Below are 23,024 nucleotides of genomic sequence, written 5' to 3'. Positions count from 1 at the left end.
GGAGAGACAACAGAAAATAAAGGGGGAGCCCGTCAAGGAGCTGCAGGAACAGAGGGTCCTTGGTGCATACATACATAGGTCATTGAAGATGGCAGGGCATGTTGAGAGAGCAGTTAATAAAGCATATAGTATCTTAGGCTTTATTAATAGGGACATTGAATACGAGAGTAAGGAGGCCATGTTGAACTTGTATAAGACACTAGCTAAGCCTCACCTGGAGTGTTGCATCCAGTTCTGGGCGCCATACTTGAGGAAGGATTGAAGGCATTGGAGAGAGTACAGAGGAGATTCACAAGAATGATTCCCGGGATGAAGAACTGTAGATATGACGATAGATTGGAGAGGTTGGGAATGTTTTCCTTGGAGAAAAGAAGGCTGAGAGGAGACTTGATAGAGGTATTCAAGATCCTGAGGGACATGGACAGGGTAAATAGTGAGAAACTGTTCCTGCTCAAGAGAACATCAAGAACTACAGGGCACAGATTTAAAGTAATGGACAAAAGGAGTAAATGTGATGTGCAGAAAAGGTTTTTCACCCAGAGGGTGGTTGGAGTCTGGAACAAACTTCCTGAAAGGGCAGTAGAGGCAGGTTCGATCGAGGTATTCAAAAGGGAATTGGATTGCTATCTGAAAAGAGAACGTGCACAGTTCCGGGGATAAGGCAGGGAAGTGGGACTAGGTAGAATATTCTTTCAGAGAGCCAGTGCAGACTGGATGGGCTGAAAGACCACCTTCTGCACTGTAAATATTCTGTGGCACTGTGATATTCATGGTGGAGCATCCACAACCCTTTGGGACAGAGAATTCCAAAGATTCACAACCCTTTGGGTGAAGTAATTTCCCCTCATCTCGGTCCTAAATGATTAATCCCTTATCCTGAGAATGTGAGCATGTGTTTATGTCTTCACTGGTTGGGGAATCTATCTCTCAGCGTCTACCCTATCAAGCCCCTTCAGAATCTTGTACGTTTCAATGAGATCACCTCTCATTCTACTAACTTCCAGAGAATATAGACCCAATTTGCTCAGCCTCACATCAAAGGACATCCCCTCATCCCAGGGACCGACCTACTGAACCTTCGTTGTCCTGTCTGCAATCCAATATATCTTATTACATCCTTTATAATAGACTCCAGCATTTTCCTAATGACAGATGTTAAGCTAACTGGCCTATAGTTACCCGTTTTTTGTCTCTGTTTTTGAATAAAGGTGTTACATTGGCAGTTTTCCAATCTTCTAGGACTTTTCCAGAATCTAAGGATTCTTGGAAGATTGATAACAGCGCATCCACTATCTCTGTAGCTACTTCCTTTAGTATCCTAGGATGCAACCCATCAGGTCCATCGGCCTTTAGCCCCATTAGTTTCCATAGTACTTTTTCTCTAGAGATACTTATTGTACTTATTTCCTCCCGTCTCTTTTGCCCCTTGATGATTTAATATTTTTGGAATGCTAATAGTGTCTTCTACTGTGAAAATTGATGCAAAAAGTATTTATTCAGCTCCTCTGCCAATTCCTGGTTCCCCATTATTATTTCCCCAGCCTCATTCTCCAAGGGGCCTATGTTCACTTTGGCCTCTCTCTTCCTTTTTATATATTAAAAGAAGCTCTTGCTGTCTGATTTTATATTACATGCTAGTTTACACTCAAAGTTTATTTTCTCCCTCTTTATTATTTTTTGGTCATCTTTTATGGGTTTTTAAAACTTTCCCAATCGCCTGGTATAGCAGTAATCCTTGCCACATTGTATGTTTTTTTAAAATTTGATACAGTCCTTAACTTCCTTGGTTAACCATGGCTTAACCCCCATGATAATTTCTCCTGCCTCTGATTCTAATGGACCAGCGTTAACTTGGGCTACTCTCTTCCTTTTTATATACACTTTAAAAGCTCTTACCAATCTGTTTTTATATTCCAGCTAGTTCACACTCATTCTGTTGTTTTCCTTTTTATCAATTTTTTGGTGGCCATTTGCTGGTTTCTGAAACACTCCCAATCCTCAGACTTGTTACTGTTTTTTTGCAATCTTGTAAGTCTCTTCTTTGAATCTAATACCATCCCTAACTTCCTGAGTGAGCCACAGATGGGCCCTTCTTGCTGAGTTTTTATGGAATTATTTTTGTTGAACATTTTTAATTGTTTCTTTTAATGTTTCCCAATGTTCATTAACCTTCATACCTTTTAGTCTACTTGCCCAGTTAACCCTAGCCAATTCTCCCCTCATACCTATGTAATTGGCTTTGTTTTAAGTTAAAGATTATTGTTTGTGATTGGAGTATGTCATTTTCAAATTTAACATGGCTTTCAATGGTATTATGATCACTATTTCTCAGTGGATCTTTCACTACAACATTACTAATTAACCCTGCTTCATTGCACAATACTAGATCAAAGATATCTTTATCCCTAGTTGATTCCACAACATATTGCTCCAAGAAGCTGTAACAAAAACATTCCACTAATTCATATTCTAGAGTGCCAATTCTTGCCAATTTGATTGTCCCAGTCTATATGAAGATTAAAGTCCCTGACAATTATTATATTGCCTTTGTCACAAGCTCCATTGATTTCCTGTTTAATGCTCTGACCAACGTTATAACTACTGTTAGGGGCCTATAGACTACTGATTCCTGGTGTTATGACGTGGCAGGTGATATGAGCCAGGTGGACCAATCCACAAGGGAAACTTGGCCACGCTTTCACAACAGTTTTGAAATTTGAGAGCTGGAGAGGAACTTGCAGTGGGAGGGGGACGATCCAGTGGTCATGGTCCATGTAGGTACCAATGACATAGGTAGAACTAGGAAAGAGGTACTGCAAAGCCAGTATGAGGATCTAGGTACCAAATTAAGATGCAGAAACTCAAAGGTAATAATCTCTTCATTATTACCTGAGCCACATACAAATTGGCAGAGGGCAAATAAGATTAGAGACACGAATGTGTGGCTCAAAGACTGGTGTGGAAGAAGTAGGTTCCAGTTGGTGGGTCACTGGCATCAGTGCTGGGGAAAGTGAGGGCTGTACCGTTGGGACGGTTTACACATGAATGCTGGGATGAGTGTCCTCACAAATCGCATAACTAGGGAAGTAGAGAGGGCTTTAAACTGAATGAGAGGTGAGGGATCAAGCTTGGGCAGAGGTAGAAATTCAAGGTGTAATTCAAGACAGGAGAGCAAAATAGTAAAACGAGAAATGAGAGTCAGAGAATGGCAGGAAGGGACAGAGAAAAAACCTAAGAATACATCAACAGTCAAGACTAGATGTTACAAAGGTAACAAAAAGACAAAACTGAAGGCTGTCTATCTGCGCATAGCATTCATAACAAAGTAAATGAATTGATGGCTCACATTGAAGAAAATATATATGATCTGATAACAATTACAGAGACGTGGCTGCAGGACAACAAAGATTGGGTTCTTAATATTGAAGGGTACATGACATTCAAGAAGAATAGGAAGCTAGGTAAAAGCGGAAGGGTAGCACTGTTAATCAAAGAGGGCTTTGGCCCAATAGTTCGAGATGACTTTGGCTCAGGAGATGAGGATGTAGGATCGTCTTGGATGGAGATGAGGAATAATAGGGGGGAAATATCATTAGTGGAAGTGGTCTGAAGGCCCCCTGACAGTAGCCACAGTGTAGGACAACGTACTCGAGAAAATATTGTGTGCTTGTGATAAAGGGACAGCAATAATCATGGGTGATTTTAATCTACACACAAACCGGAAAACTCAGATTGGCAGTAGTAGCTTGGATGAGGAGTTCTTAGAATGCTTTTGAGATAGATTTCTTAGAGCAGCATGCTCTGGAACCAACCAGAGAGCAAGTTATATTAGATTCGGTATTGTGTAACATGACAGGATTAATTGATGACCTCAGAGTAAAGGCACCCCTAGGTAGCAGTGACCACAATATGATTGAACTTTACACCCAGTTTGAAAGGGAGAAGAGTGGGTCTAAGACTATATCTTAAACTTAAATAAGGGCAACCATGCGGGGATGAAAGCTGAGCTAGTTGAAGTGAACTGGGAAACTAGGCTAGAGGATCGATCAATAGGGAAGCAGTGGCAGACATTTAAGGGGATATTTCAGAGTATTCAGAATAAGTACATTCCTACTATAAAGAAAAGTTCTAAGGGGAGGACCCACCATCCATGGTTAACTAGAGATGCTAAGGAAAGCATCAAACTTAAGGAAAAAGCATACAACTCTGCAAAAGATAAGTGGCAGGACAGATCATTGGACAGAATATAAAGAACGGCAGAAATGACTAAAAGATTAATCAGGAGAAAGACGTTAGAGTGAGAGGGAGCTAGCTAGAAATGTAAAAACGGATGGCAAGAGTTTCTACACGTACTTAAATAGGAAAAGAGTAAGTAAAGTGAGTATTGGTCCTCTAGAGAGTGACAGTGGGGAGTTAATAGTAGATAATAAGGAAATAGCAGAAGAAATGAACAAATATTTTGCTTCTGTCTTCACTATAGAGGATACAAAAGACATTCCAGTAATAGCTGCAAATCAGGTGAACAGGAGAAAGGAACTTGGTGAAATTTAAATCACTAGGGAAAAGGTACTGAGCACATTGATGGAGTTGCAGGCTGGCAAGTCTCAGGGTCCCAATGGTCTACATCCTAGGGTCTAAAAAGAGGTGGCTGATGAGGGAGTCGATGTGTTGGTGTTAATTTTCCAAAATTCCCTAGATTCTGGAAAGGTTCCATCAGATTAGAAAGTAGCAAATATAACCCCTCTATTCGAGAAGGGAGGGAGACAGAAAACAGGAAACTCTAGGCCAGTTAACTTGATGTCTGCTGTGGGGAAGGTGTTAGAATCAATCATTGAGGTTATAGCTGGGCACTTAGGAGAGCTCAAGACAGTAGGGAAAAGTCAGCATGGTTTTGTGAAAGGAAAATCATATTTAACCAATTTATTGGAGTTTTTTTGAAGGAGTAACATGTGCTGTGGATAAAGGGGGAGCCTGTAGACGTACTGTGCTTGGATTTCCAGAAGGCATTTGATAAGGTGCCACATCAAAGATTATTATGGAGAATTAAAGCGCATGGTGTAGTGGGTAACATATTAACATGGATAAAAGATTGGCTGGCAGAAAGCAGAGAGTATGCATAAATGGGTCTTTTTCTGATTGGCAAGATGTGACGAGTGACATCCCACAGGGGTCTGTGCTGGGGCCTCAACTTTTTATGATTTACATCAATGACTTAGAAAAGGGGAGTGAAGACATGGTTGCTAAATTTGGTAGGAAAGTTTGTTGTGAAGAGGACATGAAGTTGCAGACAAATATAGCTAGGTTTAGTGAGTGGGCAAAGATCTGGAAATGGAGTTTAATGTGGGTTGTTGTAAAGTGAAGTTGTTCACTTTGGCAGGAAGAACAAAAAAGCAGAGTACTACTTAAATGGAGAATGGCTGCATAATTCTCAGGTGCAGAGGGATCTAGGTGCTCTAGTACGAGTCACAAAAAGTTAGTATGCAGGTACATTAATTAAGCAATTAATTAAGAAGGCTAATGGAATGCTATCCTTTGTTACGAGAGGGATTGAACATAAGAGTAAGGATGTTATGCTTCAGTTATACAGGGCATTGATGAGACTGCACCTCGAATACTGTGTGCAGTTTTGGTCTCATTTAAGGAAGGATGTAAATGCGTTGGATGCGGCTCAAAGGAGATTTACTAGATTGATACCTGGAATGAATGGGTTGTCTTGTGAGGATAGGTTGGACAGGCTGGGCTTGTTTCTACTGGAGTTTAGAAGAGTGAAGGGTGATTCGATTGAAGTATATAAGATCCTGAAGGGCTTTGACAAGGTGAATGTCGAAAGGGTGAGCCCAGAACTAGGGGGCACTGTATTGAAATTAGGGGCTGCCCTTTTAGGACAGAGAAGAGAATTTTTTTCTCTTGAGGGTTGTGCAACTTTGGAACACTCTGCCTCAGAAGGTGGTGGAGGCGGGGTCACTGTCTATTTTTATGGCGGAGGTAGATGGATTCTTGTTAGGCAAGGGAATCAAAGGTTATCGAAGTTAGATGGGAATGTGGAACTCAAAGCAGTCAGATCAGCCATGGCCTTATTGAATGGCGGAGCAGGCTCGAGGGGCTGAATGGTCTACTCCTGTTCCTATTTCTTATGTCTCTGTAATGGTGATTAGATCTAAACCGTTTACCTCTATTTGTGCCACTTATTCATCTGTCTTGTTGCAGATGCTTTGCGCATTCAGATAAAGAACTTTTCATTTCATATTTTTACCTCCATTCCCTGCAGTGACTTTATTAGCTGATGTACAATTTTTGTTAAACTCTGTCCCTTCCTGTCCCATATTGCTGTCTTCACCTTCATCGTTATACTGTTCCAATATCTTGATCTTTCCCTTTGGATTTCTAAGTCTCCCTTCACCTGAACCCTACCCCCACCTTGTCCTTGTCCACATCCCTAGTTATATGATTGTCCAGGACACTGGTTCCAGCCCAGTTCAAGAGTAGCCCATCCATTGGAATAGCTCACTGTTCCCTGAGTACTGATGCCAGTGCCCTTTGAATCAAAACCCCCCTCCTTCACACACCACTCTCTGAGCCATGTGTTTAATTCTCCAATCTGCTTGACACTTTGCCAGTTGGCACGTGGCTCAGGTAATAATCCAGAGATTATTACTTTTGATCTGTGTTTTAATTTGGACCCTAACTCCTCAAATTCTGTTGTTCTACCTATGTTGTAGGTTCCCATGTGGACCATGACAACTGGATCCTCCCCCTCCCACCCTAGATTCCTCTCCAGCCATGAGGAGATGTCCTTAACCCTGGCACCAGACAGGCAACACAACCTTCGGAGCTTCCTGTCATGACTGCAGAGGATGATATCTACCTCCCTGACTAGACCGTCTTCTGTCACTACCATATTCTTTTTCACTTCCCCCACTTGAATGGCATCATTCACCATAGTGCCATGGCCACCCTCCACCACCTTGCAGCCCTTCTCTTCATCCACACAGTAGCAAGCACCTCACACCTGATGGACAAAGTCAGGGGCTGAGACTCCCCATCATAATCAGCTGGATCCCCTTACCTGCCGTCACACCCTTCTGTCCCTGACCAGTGACCAACTCTAAAGATCTGCCGAGCCTAAGAGGTGTGACCGCCTCCTGGTACAAAGTGCCCAAGTAACATTCATACTCCCTAATACATCAATGTCTGCAGCTCTGCCTCCAGCTTAATGACTCCAAGGTGAAGCTGCTGAAGATCAAGATGTAGAATCAGTTGGGTAGAGCTAAGAAATGGCACTGGTAAAAAGTCACTCGTGGGAGTAGTTCATAGGCCCCCTAACAGTAGCCACACTGTAGGATAGAGTGTACGTGAAGAAATAATAGGGCTTGTGAGAAAGGTACGGCAATAATCACAGGTAATTTTAATCTGAAAATAGATTGGACAAGTCAAATCAGCTAAGGCAGCCTGGAAGATGAGTACATAGTGTTTTCAGGACAATTTCTTAGAGCAGGTGTTCTAGACCTGATGGCGTGTCCTGGTACATGATCCACAAAAAGTTAGTATGTAGGTACAGAAAGTGATTAGGAAGGCAAATGGAATGTTGGTGTTTATTGGAAGAGGAATGGAAAATAAAAGTAAGGAAGTTTTACTGCAGCTGTACAGGACCTTGGTGAGATCACATCTGCAATACTGTGTACAGTTTTGGCCTCCTTATTTGACGAAGGATATAATTGCATTAGAAGCAGTTCAGAGAAGGTTCATTTGACTCACTCCTGGGGTTATGGGGGGTTATCTTGTGAAGAAAGGTTGAGCAGGTTGGGCCTGTATCCATTAGAGTTTAGAAGAGTGAAAGGTGATTGAAACATAAGATCTTGATGGGACTTGACAAGGTGGTTGCTGAGAGGACGTTTTCTCTTATGAGAGAGTTACAACTAGGGAACACAGTTTAAAAATAAGGCATCTCCCATTTAAGACAGAGGTGAGGAAAAAAATTTTCTAAGTCGATAGTCTGCGGAAGTCTGTTCCCCGGAGAGCAGTGGAGGCAAGGTCATTAAATATTTTTAAGGCTGACTTAGATACTTGCATGACAAGGGAGTCATGGGGGTGGAGGGGAAAGTGGAGTTGAGGCTACAATCAGATCAGCCATGGTCTTATCAAATGGCAGGGCAAGCTCAAGGTGCCGAATGACCAACTCCTAGTTTGTATGTAATGGACAGACAGCGAGAGAGGAGGGAACATTGGGAGAGGGGGAAGAAAGGAGCACGGGTTAGTGGGGAGATGAGAGGATGCACCTGGTGGCGAGAGGCAGGGGCAATCGCGCAGGGGGTGGGGGGTCTCATTGCTCCACTTGAAGAAAGTGGTAAACAGTCCCGATTGTCATCTCTGCCTCTTGCTCCACCCTCTATATCCATTTCATCATCTCACTGGCCTGCCCCATCACTTTACTAACCTCTCCACAGGATTGTGATTTCTGTGCAGTTACAGTCCTTGCCCTGACAGTCAGTTTGTGTTTTTTCAGATAAAAAGAAAGCAGGAAAAGGACAAAAGAGAAAGAAAAAATGTTCCACGCAGAAGCTGCTGCCAGTCAGCAACAGGATTGAAGAGCCAGTGCTGGAGAACGGGAAGGAAGAGTCTAATCCCACAGAGTTGTTGCCGGCGAGGATAAAGAAGAAGAAATGGAGAACAGCTCAAATGCTGCTGTTGAGTGATCCAGTCGGTGATGATACGTCAGAGAGTAAAATTCCGACACAGGAAAGCCCTGTCTGTAGGAACCAACTGAGTACACCTGTGCTGGATGCCCAGCCTCTGGCATCTGACATGGACTCTGTAACCCTGACACCCAAGCCAAAGCAGGGGAGAAAGGCACAGACTCAACACTCCAATGGGAGTCCTTTGCCTGAAGAGTCGACATCCACAGAACCTGTCGTCGGTAAAAAAGCTAAAAAAATGCTAATGAAGCTTAGAAAGCTGCAAGCCAAGAAACAGGCAGGTGGTGACCAACAATCTCCAAACCCGGCACCAGGCAGGAGAAAGAGGAAGGAGAGGGGGCTGCCTGAGGAGCCCAGCTCGAGCAAAAAGCTAAAAATCAAAAGCAGTGTAAGTTGGAGCAGTCCTCGATCTCTACCCGCTGATTATGAATGAATCTAACAGTAGAAATGATATATGACACTCAGGACAATGTCCCTTCATCTCTAGGACGGTTTTCAGTGTAGATTTATATTCTTTCTCCCTGCTGGCTATAGGGATCTCTGAAAGATGGGGCCAGTTTCACTCTAGCTTCCTGTGGCTTAAGGCTGACAATGTGTGGATAGGAGACTATTCGGCCCAGTCAGTTGGTTCCGTTATTGGGTGAGATGCTGCTGGCTGATCTGTATCTTAACTCCACTTACCCCCCATTACTCCATATCCCTCAATACCCTTATTAAATCAAAATCGTAACAAGCTCATTGTTAAATTTCAACCTTTCCCAGCATCCACAGCCTTTTGGGGGAGTGTGTTCCAGAATGGAACCATCCTCCAGACGTTCCACATGCAATTGGCTGAAAACAACCGTTAATTGACACTCACTTGAGGCGATTGACAGTTTTCAGATTAACAGTCGGCATGGGGAGTGGATGGTGTGTGTGGGGGTCCTGGCAGCATGGGGAGCGGATGGTGTGGGGGTCCTGGCAGCATGGGGAGTGGATGGTGTGTGTGGGGGTCCTGGCAGCATGGGGAGTGGATGGTGTGTGTGGGGGTCCTGGCAGCATGGGGAGTGGATGGTGTGGGGGTCCCGGCAGCATGGGGAGCGGATGGTGTGGGGGTCCTGGCAGCCTGGGGAGTGGATGGTGTGTGTGGGGGTCCTGGCAGCCTGGGGAGCGGATGGTGTGTGTGGGGGTCCTGGCAGCATGGGGAGTGGATGGTGTGTGTGGGGGTCCTGGCAGCCTGGGGAGCGGATGGTGTGGGGGTCCTGGCAGCATGGGGAGTGGATGGTGTGAGGGTCCCGGCAGCCTGGGGAGCGGATGGTGTGGGGGTCCTGGCAGCCTGGGGAGTGGATGGTGTGAGGGTCCCGGCAGCCTGGGGAGTGGATGGTGTGTGTGGGGGTCCTGGCAGCCTGGGGAGTGGATGGTGTGTGTGGGGGTCCTGGCAGCCTGGGGAGCGGATGGTGTGGGGGTCCTGGCAGCATGGGGAGTGGATGGTGTGTGTGGGGGTCCTGGCAGCCTGGGGAGCGGATGGTGTGGGGGTCCCGGCAGCATGGGGAGTGGATGGTGTGTGTGGGGGTCCTGGCAGCCTGGGGAGCGGATGGTGTGGGGGTCCCGGCAGCATGGGGAGTGGATGGTGTGTGTGGGGGTCCTGGCAGCCTGGGGAGTGGATGGTGTGTGTGGGGGTCCTGGCAGCCTGGGGAGCGGATGGTGTGGGGGTCCTGGCAGCATGGGGAGTGGATGGTGTGTGTGGGGGTCCTGGCAGCATGGGGAGCGGAGGGTGTGTCCCTCTGTTGTGGGGCCAGGGCGGTGAATGAGAGCCGGCCAGGCCGCTGGCCCTTCCAGCTTGGGCTGTGTTAATGCCAGAGGAAGCTTTGTTTGTCTTTAACTGAATTGAGGTCCTGTCTCTAGTCATTCCAGTCTTGGGTCAGTGTTCGGATGGTGCTCGGGGTAAGGGATACTGATTGCTATCTAGTGTATGGACACTGGGTGTGGACAGGAAATGAAATATGATCTCATTTCCCCAACAGCGCACCTTCAGTGGCTGTTAGCAAGGTGCTGCCACTAGACAGATCAATACACCAGAGAAAACTGACATGAGATATATGTTTTTTTGGTTCTGCCAAACCACGTGCTGAGGAGGCATCAATCAAGTTATTTGTTGCATTCTTAACCCTCTCCATCCAGTTGTTTAATCACCACCTGCTCCCTCAGGTTGAGTGTATTGCACAGTGTGGAGGGTGAGTACATGCAGCTTTTAGGCTTGTTTAAATGCTTGTACTGATTGACTGACCATGTGTAGACAAAGTCTGGAGTTTTACTGAAACTTTATGTCCCCAGGGTGATGCTGAGCCTTGTGTTGCAATCAAGACTTTAAATACAACCAGTGAATTTTTGAAGTTCGAGAGTACTCCAGCACCAAAACCCATCTTCTTCAAGAAAGCCAAAAGTGCTGAGCCTGCTCCCAAACGGCGTAAAATGGTGAGAATTCTCTCTGACTGATGATTGTTCTCTCTGCCCTAGAGTTGGAGTGATGGGGAAGTGGGATGGTCTAGAGAACACTGACTGTGTGGGATTGTCCTTTGCCTGTGGTATGAAGTGGCTTGGAGCTTGGCAGGTGTCTAAGGGAGGGTTGGAGTTTCACCCTCATCTTGTGATGAGACTGCAAGGCAGGTTCCACCTCCCTTCCCAGCCCTGCATCAACACTCACCCCTCCATTAAGTTCTGTTCTCAACTGAGCCATCTCTGGTGCAAACTGCCCAATGGGTATGTTCTCCCTGGAGGAATGTGGTCAGAATGCACGGGCTAGAGCAGACATCCTGATCTTTCTGGCTGCTCTCAATTTGTAAAAACTATCTCACTGTCGCCATCTGCCTTTTCAGATCAATTCTTATTGCTGTTGGAAGCTGGTCTTTGAGGGAACCCTGTTCCTCTTGGGTAGGGTGTGTTTGAAACAAAGTCACCTTCGTTGGCAGGCAATGATTTGATACCTGTACTGGGTACTAGTATAAATCGCACTCCCTCTCACTCCCTGTACCTTTTACTGTCTCATTTAGTCTAACCCCACTCTCCCCCTCACTCCCCAAGCCCTTTAATATCCCACTCAGTCTAATCCCTCTCACTCCCTGCACCCTTTAATATCCCAGCCAGTCTAATCCCTCTCTCTCCCTCACTCTCCGCACCCTTTAATATCCCAGCCAGTCTAATCCCACTCTCCCCCTCACTCCCCAAGCCCTTTAATATCCCACTCAGTCTAATCCCTCTCACTCCCTGCACCCTTTAATATCCCAGCCAGTCTAATCCCTCTCTCTCCCTCACTCCCCGCACCCTTTAATATCCCACTCAGTCTAATCCCTCTCTCTCCCTCACTCCCCGCACCCTTTAATATCCCACTCAGTCTAATCCCACTCTCCCCTCACTCCCCGCACCCTTTAATATCCCACCCAGTCTAATCCCACTCTCCCCCTCACTCCCCGCACCCTTTAATATCCCACCCAGTCTAATCCCACTCTCCCCCTCACTCCCCGCACCCTTTAATATCCCACCCAGTCTAATCCCGCTCTCCCCCTCACTCCCCAAGCCCTTTAATATCCCACCCAGTCTAATCCCTCTCTCTCCCTCACTCCCCGCACCCTTTAATATCCCACCCAGTCTAATCCCACTCTCCCCCTCACTCCCCGCACCCTTTAATATCCCACCCAGTCTAATCCCACTCTCCCCCTCACTCCCCGCACCCTTTAATATCCCACCCAGTCTAATCCCACTCTCCCCCTCACTCCCCGCACCCTTTAATATCCCACCCAGTCTAATCCCACTCTCCCCCTCACTCCCCACACCCTTTAATATCCCACCCAGTCTAATCCCACTCTCCCCCTCACTCCCCACACCCTTTAATATCCCACTCAGTCTAATCCCACTCTCCCCCTCACTCCCCGCACCCTTTAATATCCCACTCAGTCTAATCCCACTCTCCCCCTCACTCCCCACACCCTTTAATATCCCACCCAGTCTAATCCCAATCTCCCCTCACTCCCCACACCCTTTAATATCCCACTCAGTCTAATCCCACTCTCCCCCTCACTCCCCACACCCTTTAATATCCCACTCAGTCTAATCCCACTCTCCCCCTCACTCCCCACACCCTTTAATATCCCACTCAGTCTAATCCCACTCTCCCCTTCACTCCCCACACCCTTTAATATCCCACTCAGTCTAATCCCACTCTCCCCCTCACTCCCCACACCCTTTAATATCCCACTCAGTCTAATCCCACTCTCCCCCTCACTCCCCACACCCTTTAATATCCCACCCAGTCTAATCCCACTCTCCCCCTCACTCCCTGCACCCTTTAATATCGCACCCAGTCTAATCCCACTCTCCCCCTCACTCCCCACACCCTTTAATATCCCACCCAGTCTAATCCCACTCTCCCCCTCACTCCCCGCACCCTTTAATATCGCACCCAGTCTAATCCCACTCTCCCCCTCACTCCCCACACCCTTTAATATCCCACCCAGTCTAATCCCACTCTCCCCCTCACTTCCTGTACTGTTCAATTTTTTTTAAGCAAGTAAAATAGTTGAATACACTGCAGCTTCAACAACAGTTAGGGGCAGGGAATTCCAAACTCTAACCCCATCTATTTTAAAAATAAACTTCTCCATTACTGCCTTTTGTGATTCTTCTAATTTATTCTAGTCCTTGTTACTGTCTTGCCAATCAATGGAAATTACCTTAATTTACTCTATCATATTCTGTGTAATCCATATCATTCTTGAATCACCTTGACTCTCGTGAATAAAACCCTCATTCCTCAATTATCTCTTCATAATTGTTGCCTGTCATTCCTTCTAATATCCAGTGTTAATATATTAAGATCTTTCTATTCTTCCTGTAATGAAGTGCCCAAAACATCCTTCAATGTGACGTTTTCCCCAGTCTAATATTACTCCTTTCCCTTTATATTATACCTCGACATACAAAGTAAAAACTCTATCTTTCGCAAGTTGCACTGGCACCTTTCATGATCTATGTAACCACACACCAAGATCCATTGATTCAAGTTTTACTGTCCATTCAGCAATTCTTTTGTGGGTATATTGATTGTTCATTAAAAATCACAAACTGATATTAACAATGAGAAAGAAAAACCACATCACAAAAATCTGACTGGTTAAATAAATATGTTCAAGCTATTTCGGTGCATTCAAAAATCAGAGGCAATAAAATCACAAATTGAACCAATATTCCTTAAGATTTCCAAAGATCCCTAGAATTGAAGCCCCTTTTTCACAAAGCATTACACCACCTACCCCATCCCCCTAGCAGAATTCATAAAGAACTTCACTCCCAACAAAGACAATGAGCGTGTCCCTTAAGAATGTTATCATGGGAGAAATAAGAAAAGAGGGAGATAGAAACATGGACAGAAGAGAGAGAGCTTGGCATGAAGCCAATATGTTTCCAATAGTTGCCCCCACATACAATCTTACATTATCTTTGTTTAGCAATCTTGTTATTGCAAAAAAAATGCCAATGAAACTATTGAAAGGATGCAGTCTGATGATCCTTATCCGTCTATTCCTATTTAAAATCTTTCCTTTTGAGATATTTCCTCCTCCTATTCCTCCTGTGTCCTGGCCTTTACCTGCTCCTACCCATTTTCTCTGGCCTCTACCCCAGGCTGTACCTGCCAGCCCCTGTATCCTGGCCTGTACACCTGCCCCCACCCCCTCCAATGCCCCAGCCTGGACCCTGCCGTTTCTCTCCCCCATGCCCTGGCCTGGACCGGACCCTGCTCTGCCCCCGCCCCCCCTCCAATGCCCCTTAAAGGAAAAGAGTATAACTAAAAAATCCAGAGCCCCCTGGATGTCAAGGGGCTTAAAGAGAGGATAAAGAAATAAAGAGAATCGTATGCAAGAGACTGAGGCCTCCATGCTGTAGAAAACCTAAAAGAGTAGAAAAAGTGTAGGGCAAAATTAGAAAGGAAATTAGGAAAGCAAAGGGCGGGCATGAAAAATATTGTCCAGTTAAATCAAGGCGAACCCAAATTTTTTTAATAAATAAAGAGCAAGAGGAGACCCAAGAGTCAGCCATTTTTGTAATTCTTTCATGGGACATGGACATCGGCGGCAAGACCATCACTTGTTGCCCATCCCTAATTGCCCTTGAACTGAACACTTCAGAGAGCATTTAAGAGTCAACCACATTGCTGTGGGTCTGGAGTCACATGTAGGCCAGACCAGGTAAGGATGGCAGATTTCCTCCTCTAAAGGACATTAGTGAACCAGATGAGTTTTATGACAATCGATAGTTTCATGACCACCATTACTGAGCCTAGCTTTCAATTCCAGATTTATTAACTGAATTCAGATTCTACCAGCTGTGTGGTGGGATTTGAACTCTTGTCCCCAGTGCATTAGCCTGGGCCTCTGGGTTACTAGTCCAGCAACATTACAACCATGCCACCGCCTCTAATAGAGGCCACAAGTGTATTGCGTGTGAGTGGAGGCAGGGGACATGGGCGTGGTTCTTAATGAAAACTTTGCATCATCTTTTACAAAAGAAGGGTATGATCCAGACATTGCAATCAGGGAGGAAGAGTGTGAAATATTAGATGAGATTATCATAATGAAAGAGGAAGTGTTAATCTTTGAAAGTGTATTTATCCTCAGGCTGGGATGAAATGTATGCTAGGTTGTTAAGGGAAGCAAGGGATGGAATAGTGGAAGGCTCTAACCATCGTTTTTCAATCCTCTCTGCCATGATACTGGAGGTAAGGGTAATGGTCAGTTGGTATTTTTGTGGCTGGAAGGCTGGTCCCACTGGGGTTCTGTGGGGCTCAGTGTTGGGTCTCTTGCTTTTTGAGGTAAATACCAAAGATTTGGACTTGAATGTAGTGGGTATGATGACGAAGTTTGCCGATGGTACAGTAATTGGCTGTGAGATTGTCAGTGAAGAGGAAAGCTGTAGACTGCAGGGCATTATCAATGGACTGGTCAGGTGGGTGGAACAATGGCAAATGGAGATCAATCGGAGAAGTGAGAGGTAACCCATTTCGGGAAACTTAACAAGGCAAAGGGAATACACAATAAATAGTAGGATACTGAGTAGTGTGGAGGAATGGAGTGAATGTGCACAGATCCCTGAAGGTAGCTGGACAGGTAGAGGTGGTCAGGCAGGCATATGGGATACTTGCCTTTATTGGTCGAGGCATGGAACATGAGCTGGAAGGTTATACTGGAACTGTTTAAAACACTGGATAGGTCATAGCTGGAGTTCCGTGTGCAGTTCTGGTCACTGCACTAAGATGTGATTGCACTAGAGAGGATACAGAGGAAATTGATGAGGATGTTGTCAGGACTGCAGAATTTTAGTTGAGGAAAGATTGGATTGGATAGGCTGGACTTGTTTTCTTTGGAACAGAGGAGGCTGAGGGGAGATTTAATTGAAGTGTATAAAATAAAGAGAGGCCTAGATAGAGTGGGTAGGAAAGATCTATTCTCCTTAGTTGATGGCCCATAACCAGGGGGCATAGATTTAGGGTAAGAGGTAGGAAGTTTAGAGAGGATTTGAAGGTAAATGTTTTCACCCAGAGAGTGGTGGGGATCTGTAACTCAGGGTGGGAGAGGCAGAAACCCTTGTGACATTTGTAAAGTAGTTGGAAATGCACTTCAAGTGCTGTAACCTACAAGGCTACATACAGACCAAGCAATGGCTACTTATCAGCTGGCATGGACACAATGGACCGAACGGCCTCCTGGCTTAATTTCTATAATTCTACGACCGGAGTGATTTACTTTTACCGATTGGCCCAGTTACATTATTTAAAAGTGTTTTTTTCTCTGCTGCCACAGGTTAAAGTCATGTCAACCTCCAGTGCAAAGAAAGTACGGTTTGGGCTGAAAAAGAACATGACAACGGGTAAGGCTTTGCAGAGATGGAAGAATTACTAAGCATTGATCTATTCTCATCCCATTGCCTGTACTTTACACAGGCTCCTAACTGAGGTACGTGTGCAGGCAAGAAGCAGCTTGAAGCCTCATATTCCAGCTGTAACTACCCATTATTTGGGAATTAGTAGTGGGACAGAGTCTGACAGTGGCACATGGTGGCTTGTACAATTCTGGCTCTCCATTTGGCAACTTCCAGTCTCAGGGCACCTTAGCTGAACAATGATGTAAAGCAGTAGGTTAGAGAGAGAGAGATGTTTCCACAACCTAAGGTGGCTTGTGACAGAAGACTGGCCTTGATATGTGTCTGCTCCAGAGAAAGGCTCATGACTGAGGTACAATGGCATTGAGCATGACCACTGGGTCCATCAGGTGGTAGAGGCAGAATAATTCTGAGTAACCAGAGAGTAGCCCTGTAGAGTGTTTGCAGGATGTGTTAAAGCTAGTATGGAGTGGTCCTTCTGACACTAGTGAGCAATAGTTATGTAACTTTCCTGGTGTCCAAATGGCTCTGTTCGCTCTGCTGTGGGATTGAGCCATAAAGACCAGGAAGTAGAACATCTTGTGTAACATGATCTGTAATATCACCCATATCTCTGAAACCCTCACTAATGTTTCGTCACCTCAAGAATAGACTATTCCAATGTTCTCCTGACCAGCCTCCTACTCTCCACCCTCTGTAAACTTTAGCTCATCCAAAACTCTGTTCCATCTGACCTATCACCGTCTGTAGCTAACTAAGGAAGCTAAGGATAGTGTCAAATTGAAAGAAAAAGTGTGTAATTCCGCAAAGATGAGTGGCAGGTCAGAAGATTGGACAGAATATAAAGAACAGCAAAGAATGACCAAAAGATTCATAAGGAGGAAGAAATTCAAGTATGAGAGAAAACGAGCTAGAAATATAAAAACGCGAGTTTCTACAAGTATTTAAAAAGCAAAAGATTGGGAGTGTTGGTCCTCTAGAGTGATTCTGGGGAATAAATGGCAGATCAATTGAAAAAATATTTTGTCTGTCTTCACTGTAGTGGATGCAAATAATATCCCACAAATAATTGTGAATCAGGAAATGAAAGAGAGGGAGGAACTTATAACAATTACAGTCATCAGGGAAAGGGCACTGAGAAAATTATTAGAACCAAAAGCTGACAAGTTCCCAGGTCCTGATGGACTTCATCCTGGGGAATTAAAAAAAGTAGCTGCTGAGATGATAGATGCATTGGTTTTAATTTTCCAAAATTCCATAGATTCCCTAAGAAAGGTCCCATCAGATTGGAAACTAGCAAATGTAACTCCTCTATTCAAGAAAGGAGGCAGACAGAAAACAGGAAACTTAAGCCAGTTAGCTTAACATCTGTCATAGGAAAAATGCTGGAACCATTATTAAGGAGGTTATAACTTAAAAACTCAAAGTAATCTGGCAGAGTCAACATGATTTTGTGAAAGGGCAATTGTGTTTGACTAATTTATTGGAGTTCTTTGAGCATGTAACAAGCAACATGAATAAAGGGGAACCTGTGGATGTGGTGTACCTAGATTACATCATTTGATTAAGGCATTTGACAAAATGCCACATCGAAGGTTACTGTACAAAATAAGAGCTCATGGTGTAGGGTGTAATGTATTAGCATGGATAGAGGATTGGCTAGCTAACAGGAAACAGGCATAAGTGGGTCATCTTAGAGTTGGTAAGATGTGATGAGTGGAGTGCCACAGGGTTCAGTGCTGGAGCCTCAACTATTTACAATTTATATCAATGACTTGGATGAAGGGACTGAATGTATGGTAGCTAGATTTGCTGTTGACCCAAAGATGGGAAAGTAAATTGTGAGGAGGACATGAGCCTGCAAAGGGACATAGGTTATTTGGGCAAAAATTTGGCAGATGGAGAATAATGTGGAAAAATGTGAATTTGTTCACTTTGGCAGGAAGAATAACAAAGCAGATTATTATTTAAATGGAGAGAGATTGCAGAAACCTGTGGTAGAGAGGGACCTGGATGTCCTGGTACATGAATTACAAAAAAGTTTGTTTACAGGTACAGCAAGTGATTAGGAAGGTAAATGGAATGTTGGTGTTTATTGCAAGGGGAATGGAATATAAAAGTAGGGAAGTTTTACTGCAGCTGTACAGGACCTGGGTGAGACCACAGCTGGAGTCTGTGTGCAGTTTTGGTCTCCTTACTTAAGAAAGGATATAAATGTTAGCAGTTCAGAGAAGGTTTACTTGACTAATACCTGGGATTGAGGAATGGTTTATCTTATGAGGAAAGGTTGGACAGGCTGGGCCTGTATCCATTGGAGTTGGGAAGATTGAGAGGTGATCTTATTGAAACATATAAGATCCTGAGGGGACTTGACAGGGTGGATGCTGAGAGGATGTTTCCCCTTGTGGGAGAGACTAGAACTAGAGGACAAAGCTTAAAAATAAGGGGTCTCCTATTTAAGACTGAGAGGAGGAGAAATTTTTTGAGGGTTGTGAATGTTTGGAGCTCTCTTCCCTGGAGAGCCGTGGAGGCAGCGTCAATGGATATTTTTAAGGCAGAGGTAGATAGATTCTTGACTAACAAGGGAGTCAAAGGGTATCGGGGGTATGTGGAATGTAGAGTTGACGCCACAATCAGATCAGACACGGCGGAGCAGGATCAAGGGCTGAACGGCCTATTCCTCATTCATAGGTTCGTATGTATCACCAAGTCCCATTTACCTTTCACTTTCATGCTCGCTGACATTGGCTATTTTTAAAAATTGCTATCCTTGTTTTCAAATCCCCCCATAGTTCACTCACTCCCTGTTTCTGTAACCCCCTCTGGCCCTCCAACCCCCAGAGATCTCTGCACTCTTCCAATTCTGGCCTCTTGAGGATCCCTGATTTTAATTGCTCCACCATTGGTGGCTGTGCTTTTAGCTGCCTGAACCCCTAAACTCTGGAATTCCCTCCATAAGCCTGTTGGCTTCCTGCCTGTCTCTCCTGTTAAGATGCTGCTTAATACCTACATCTTTAACCAAGCTTTTAGGTACTTGTCCTCATTTCTCTTTATGATCAGTGTAAAGTTTCCTCCGATAATGCTCCATTTATGCACCTTGGGGCTTTTACTGTGTTTAAGGTGAGACATATGTTGTTGAGCCACAGAAGCTAGCAGTGTTGTGCCCAGTGTGGGACTGAGCCATACAGACTTGGTAGTTGGGCCTGTGTAAAGCTGGAAGGGTGGGATTGGTGCTGATGTCACAGGAGTAAAAGAGGATCAGATGAAGAGCACTGAGCCATGACTTTGGATAGACAGACAGCACATTGTGGGCAGAAAGGGAAGGTGGTACTCTTGACATAAATATTGACGCTGTGCAGCTAAAGGAGGAAAGTGTAGGTCCCAAGGATGGAGTGGTGAGCCAGGTGTGGGTAGACTAAGCAAGGCTAGAGTCAGAGAGAATGGAGGTGAGGTGGTGAAAGACACTGTGCTGAAGGTGAGGAGGAGGGGTTGTGTTGTGCTCACAGGATGAGGTCACTGGGACTCAGACTCCAGCAATGCGGGGAATGGAAATGAGACTGGAAAGAAACATGTTGGAAAGATGGGTGTTGAATTGGAAGGTAAAGGAGCTAATGAGGCTTAGATGGCCTCATGATGGGTCATAACGAGATAGGGAAAGATCTTTCTCGGGAGCTGTGAGAAGAAGGTGGTTTTGAAAGCAGAAAGAACATCTCCCCATGAAATGCAATGATAAATTTGCATTTGCCAGATGTAGCTACGTCAGTGCAACCAAGAGATCAGATGAAAGAAATATGGAATTACTTTGTATTGGGTGGGAGCACAGAGTTATTTTCACTGGAAGCCCTAGATTCAACGTGTGTGGGACCTGTACCCCAGTGAGAGTCAGTGCGTGTGGGACCTGTACCCCAGTGAGAGTCAGTGCGTGTGGGACCTGTACCCCAGTGAGAGTCAGTGTGTGTGTGGGACCCGTACCCCAGTGAGAGTCAGTGTGTGTGGGACCCGTACCCCAGTGAGAGTCAGTGTGTGTGGGACCCGTACCCCAGTGAGAGTCAGTGTGTGTGGGACCCGTACCCCAGTGAGAGTCAGTGTGTGTGGGACCCGTACCCCAGTGAGAGTCAGTGTGTGTGGGACCCGTACCCCAGTGAGAGTCAGTGTGTGTGGGACCCGTACCCCGGTGAGAGTCAGTTTGTGTGGGACCCGTACCCCAGTGAGAGTCAGTGTGTGTGCGACCCGTACCCCAGAGAGAGTCAGTGTGTGTGGGACCCGTACCCCAGAGAGAGTCAGTGTGTGTGGGACCCGCACCCCAGTGAGGGTCAGTGTGTGTGGGACCCGCACCCCAGTGAGAGTCAGTGTGTGTGGGGCCCGTACCCCAGTGAGAGTCAGTGTGTGTGGGACCCGTACCCCAGTGAGAGTCAGTGTGTGTGGGGCCCGTACCCCAGTGAGAGTCAGTGTGTGTGGGACCCGTACCCCAGTGAGAGTCAGTGTGTGTGGGACCCGTACCCCAGTGAGAGTCAGTGTGTGTGGGACCCGTACCCCAGTGAGAGTCAGTGTGTGTGGGACCCGTACCCCAGTGAGGGTTGGGGTGCTAGGCTAGGGTAAAAAATTGGGACATTTAGTTTGTTTTTTAAACTGTGTGTGAATGTAAAGCTGAGAATCATAACATTTTTAAAGTTAATGAATACTTTTTGAAATTGATTTCTGTTTTCAGAATTTAAAAGGACAGACAGAAGTATTTTGGTGAGCCCAGGAGGAGCTTCTCGGATTGCATTCGACCCTCAGCAGAAGCCGCATCACAGCGTGTTAAAGACCAACTCAACACCAGCCGGCTCCCCCAGTGTCAGGGCAAGGCGTGCTTCACTGTCAGCAAGAGGAAGGCCCCCAACCATGGACTGCCTCTGAGTGTCTCACAGCCGCCTTCCAATAAATATCATTTATATTTTCAGTAAAATTTATCTGATGAACTTAAAAGTGTGGAGACTTGGATTATGGAGTTTGGGTTCTGGTCTCACTAGGCTGCTAGAGAGAATATTTACAGTCAGGTGCATCAGTCACTGCACTGTCGGAGGGTCAGTACAGAGGGAGTGCTGCACTGTCGGAGGGTCAGTACAGAGGGAGTGCCGCACTGTCAGAGTGTCAGTACTGAGAGAATGCCGCACTGTCAGAGGGTCAGTACTGAGGGAGTGCCGCACTGTCAGAAAGTCAGTACTGAGGGGGTGCCGCGCTGTCGGAGGGTCAGTACTGAGGGGGTGCCGCCCTGTCAGAGGGTCAGTACAGAGGGAGTGCCGCGCTGTCAGAGGGTCAGTACTGAGGGGGTGCTGCGCTGTCGGAGGGTCAGTACAGAGGGAGTGCTGCGCTGTCGGAGGGTCAGTACAGAGGCAGTGCTGCACTGTAGGATCAGTACTGAGGGAGTGCTGCACTGTAGGATCAGTACTGAGGGAGTGCTATACTGTAGGATCAGTACTGAGGGAGTGCTGCACTGTAGGATCAGTACTGAGGGAGTGCTGCACTGTAGGATCAGTACTGAGGGAGTGCTGCACTGTAGGATCAGTACTGAGGGAGTGCTGCACTGTAGGATCAGTACGGAGGGGATGCTGCACTGTAGGATCAGTACTGAGGGGGTACTGCACTGTAGGATCAGTACTGAGGGGGTGCTGCACTGTAGGATCAGTACTGAGGGAGTGCTGCACTGTCAGAGGGTCAGTACTGAGGGAGTGCCGCGCTGTCGGAGGGTCAGTACTGAGGGAGTGCCGCGCTGTCGGAGTGTCAGTACTGAGGGAGTGCCGCGCTGTCGGAGGGTCAGTACTGAGTGGGTGCTGCACTGTCGGAGGGTCAGTACTGAGGGAGTGCTGCACTGTCAGAGGGTCAGTACTGAGGGAGTGCTGCACTGTCGGAGGGTCAGTACTGAGGGAGTGCTGCACTGTCGGAGGGTCAGTACTGAGGGGGTGCTGCACTGTCGGAGGGTCAGTACTGAGGGGGTGCTGCACTGTCGAGGGTCAGTACTGAGGGGGTGCTGCACTGTCGGAGGGTCAGTACTGAGGGGGTGCTGCACTGTCGGAGGGTCAGTACTGAGGGAGTGCTACACTGTCGGAGGGTCAATACTGAGGGAGTGCTGCACTGTCGGAGGGTCAGTACTGAGGGAGTGCTGCACTGTCAGAGGGTCAGTATTGAGGGAGCGCTGCACTGTCGGAGGGTCAGTACTGAGGGAGCGCCGCACTGTCGGAGGGTCAGTACTGAGGGAGTGCCGCACTGTCGGAGGGTCAGTACTGAGGGGGTGCTGCACTGTCGGAGGGTCAGTACTGAGGGGGTGCTGCACTGTCGGAGGGTCAGTACTGAGGGAGTGCCGCACTGTCGGAGGGTCAGTACTGAGGGGGTGCTGCTGTAACGTGGGGTTTTCAGATGGGACGTTAAACTGATGCCCATTCT

The 23,024-nt window shown here is 46.3% G+C and overlaps 1 protein-coding gene across 1 annotated transcript in view; it reads left to right on the top strand.

The window, feature by feature from the left end:
- rrp1 (ribosomal RNA processing 1) overlaps positions 1 to 21,569 on the top strand; it is a 55,923-nt gene extending 34,354 nt beyond the window's left edge. Inside the window, exons 11-14 of the mRNA XM_078560421.1 lie at positions 8,504 to 9,081; positions 11,007 to 11,147; positions 16,523 to 16,589; positions 21,310 to 21,569. Coding sequence (XP_078416547.1) covers positions 8,504 to 9,081; positions 11,007 to 11,147; positions 16,523 to 16,589; positions 21,310 to 21,500 — 977 coding nt within the window. The 3' untranslated portion in view covers positions 21,501 to 21,569. The remainder of the gene's footprint in view (positions 1 to 8,503; positions 9,082 to 11,006; positions 11,148 to 16,522; positions 16,590 to 21,309) is intronic.
- Positions 21,570 to 23,024: the final 1,455 nt, after the last annotated feature.

This window comes from Cetorhinus maximus, chromosome 16, assembly GCF_964194155.1.
Source record: "Cetorhinus maximus chromosome 16, sCetMax3.hap1.1, whole genome shotgun sequence".
NCBI classification, from domain to species: Eukaryota; Metazoa; Chordata; class Chondrichthyes; order Lamniformes; family Cetorhinidae; genus Cetorhinus; species Cetorhinus maximus.
This window is presented reverse-complemented; position numbering and strand designations above follow the sequence as displayed.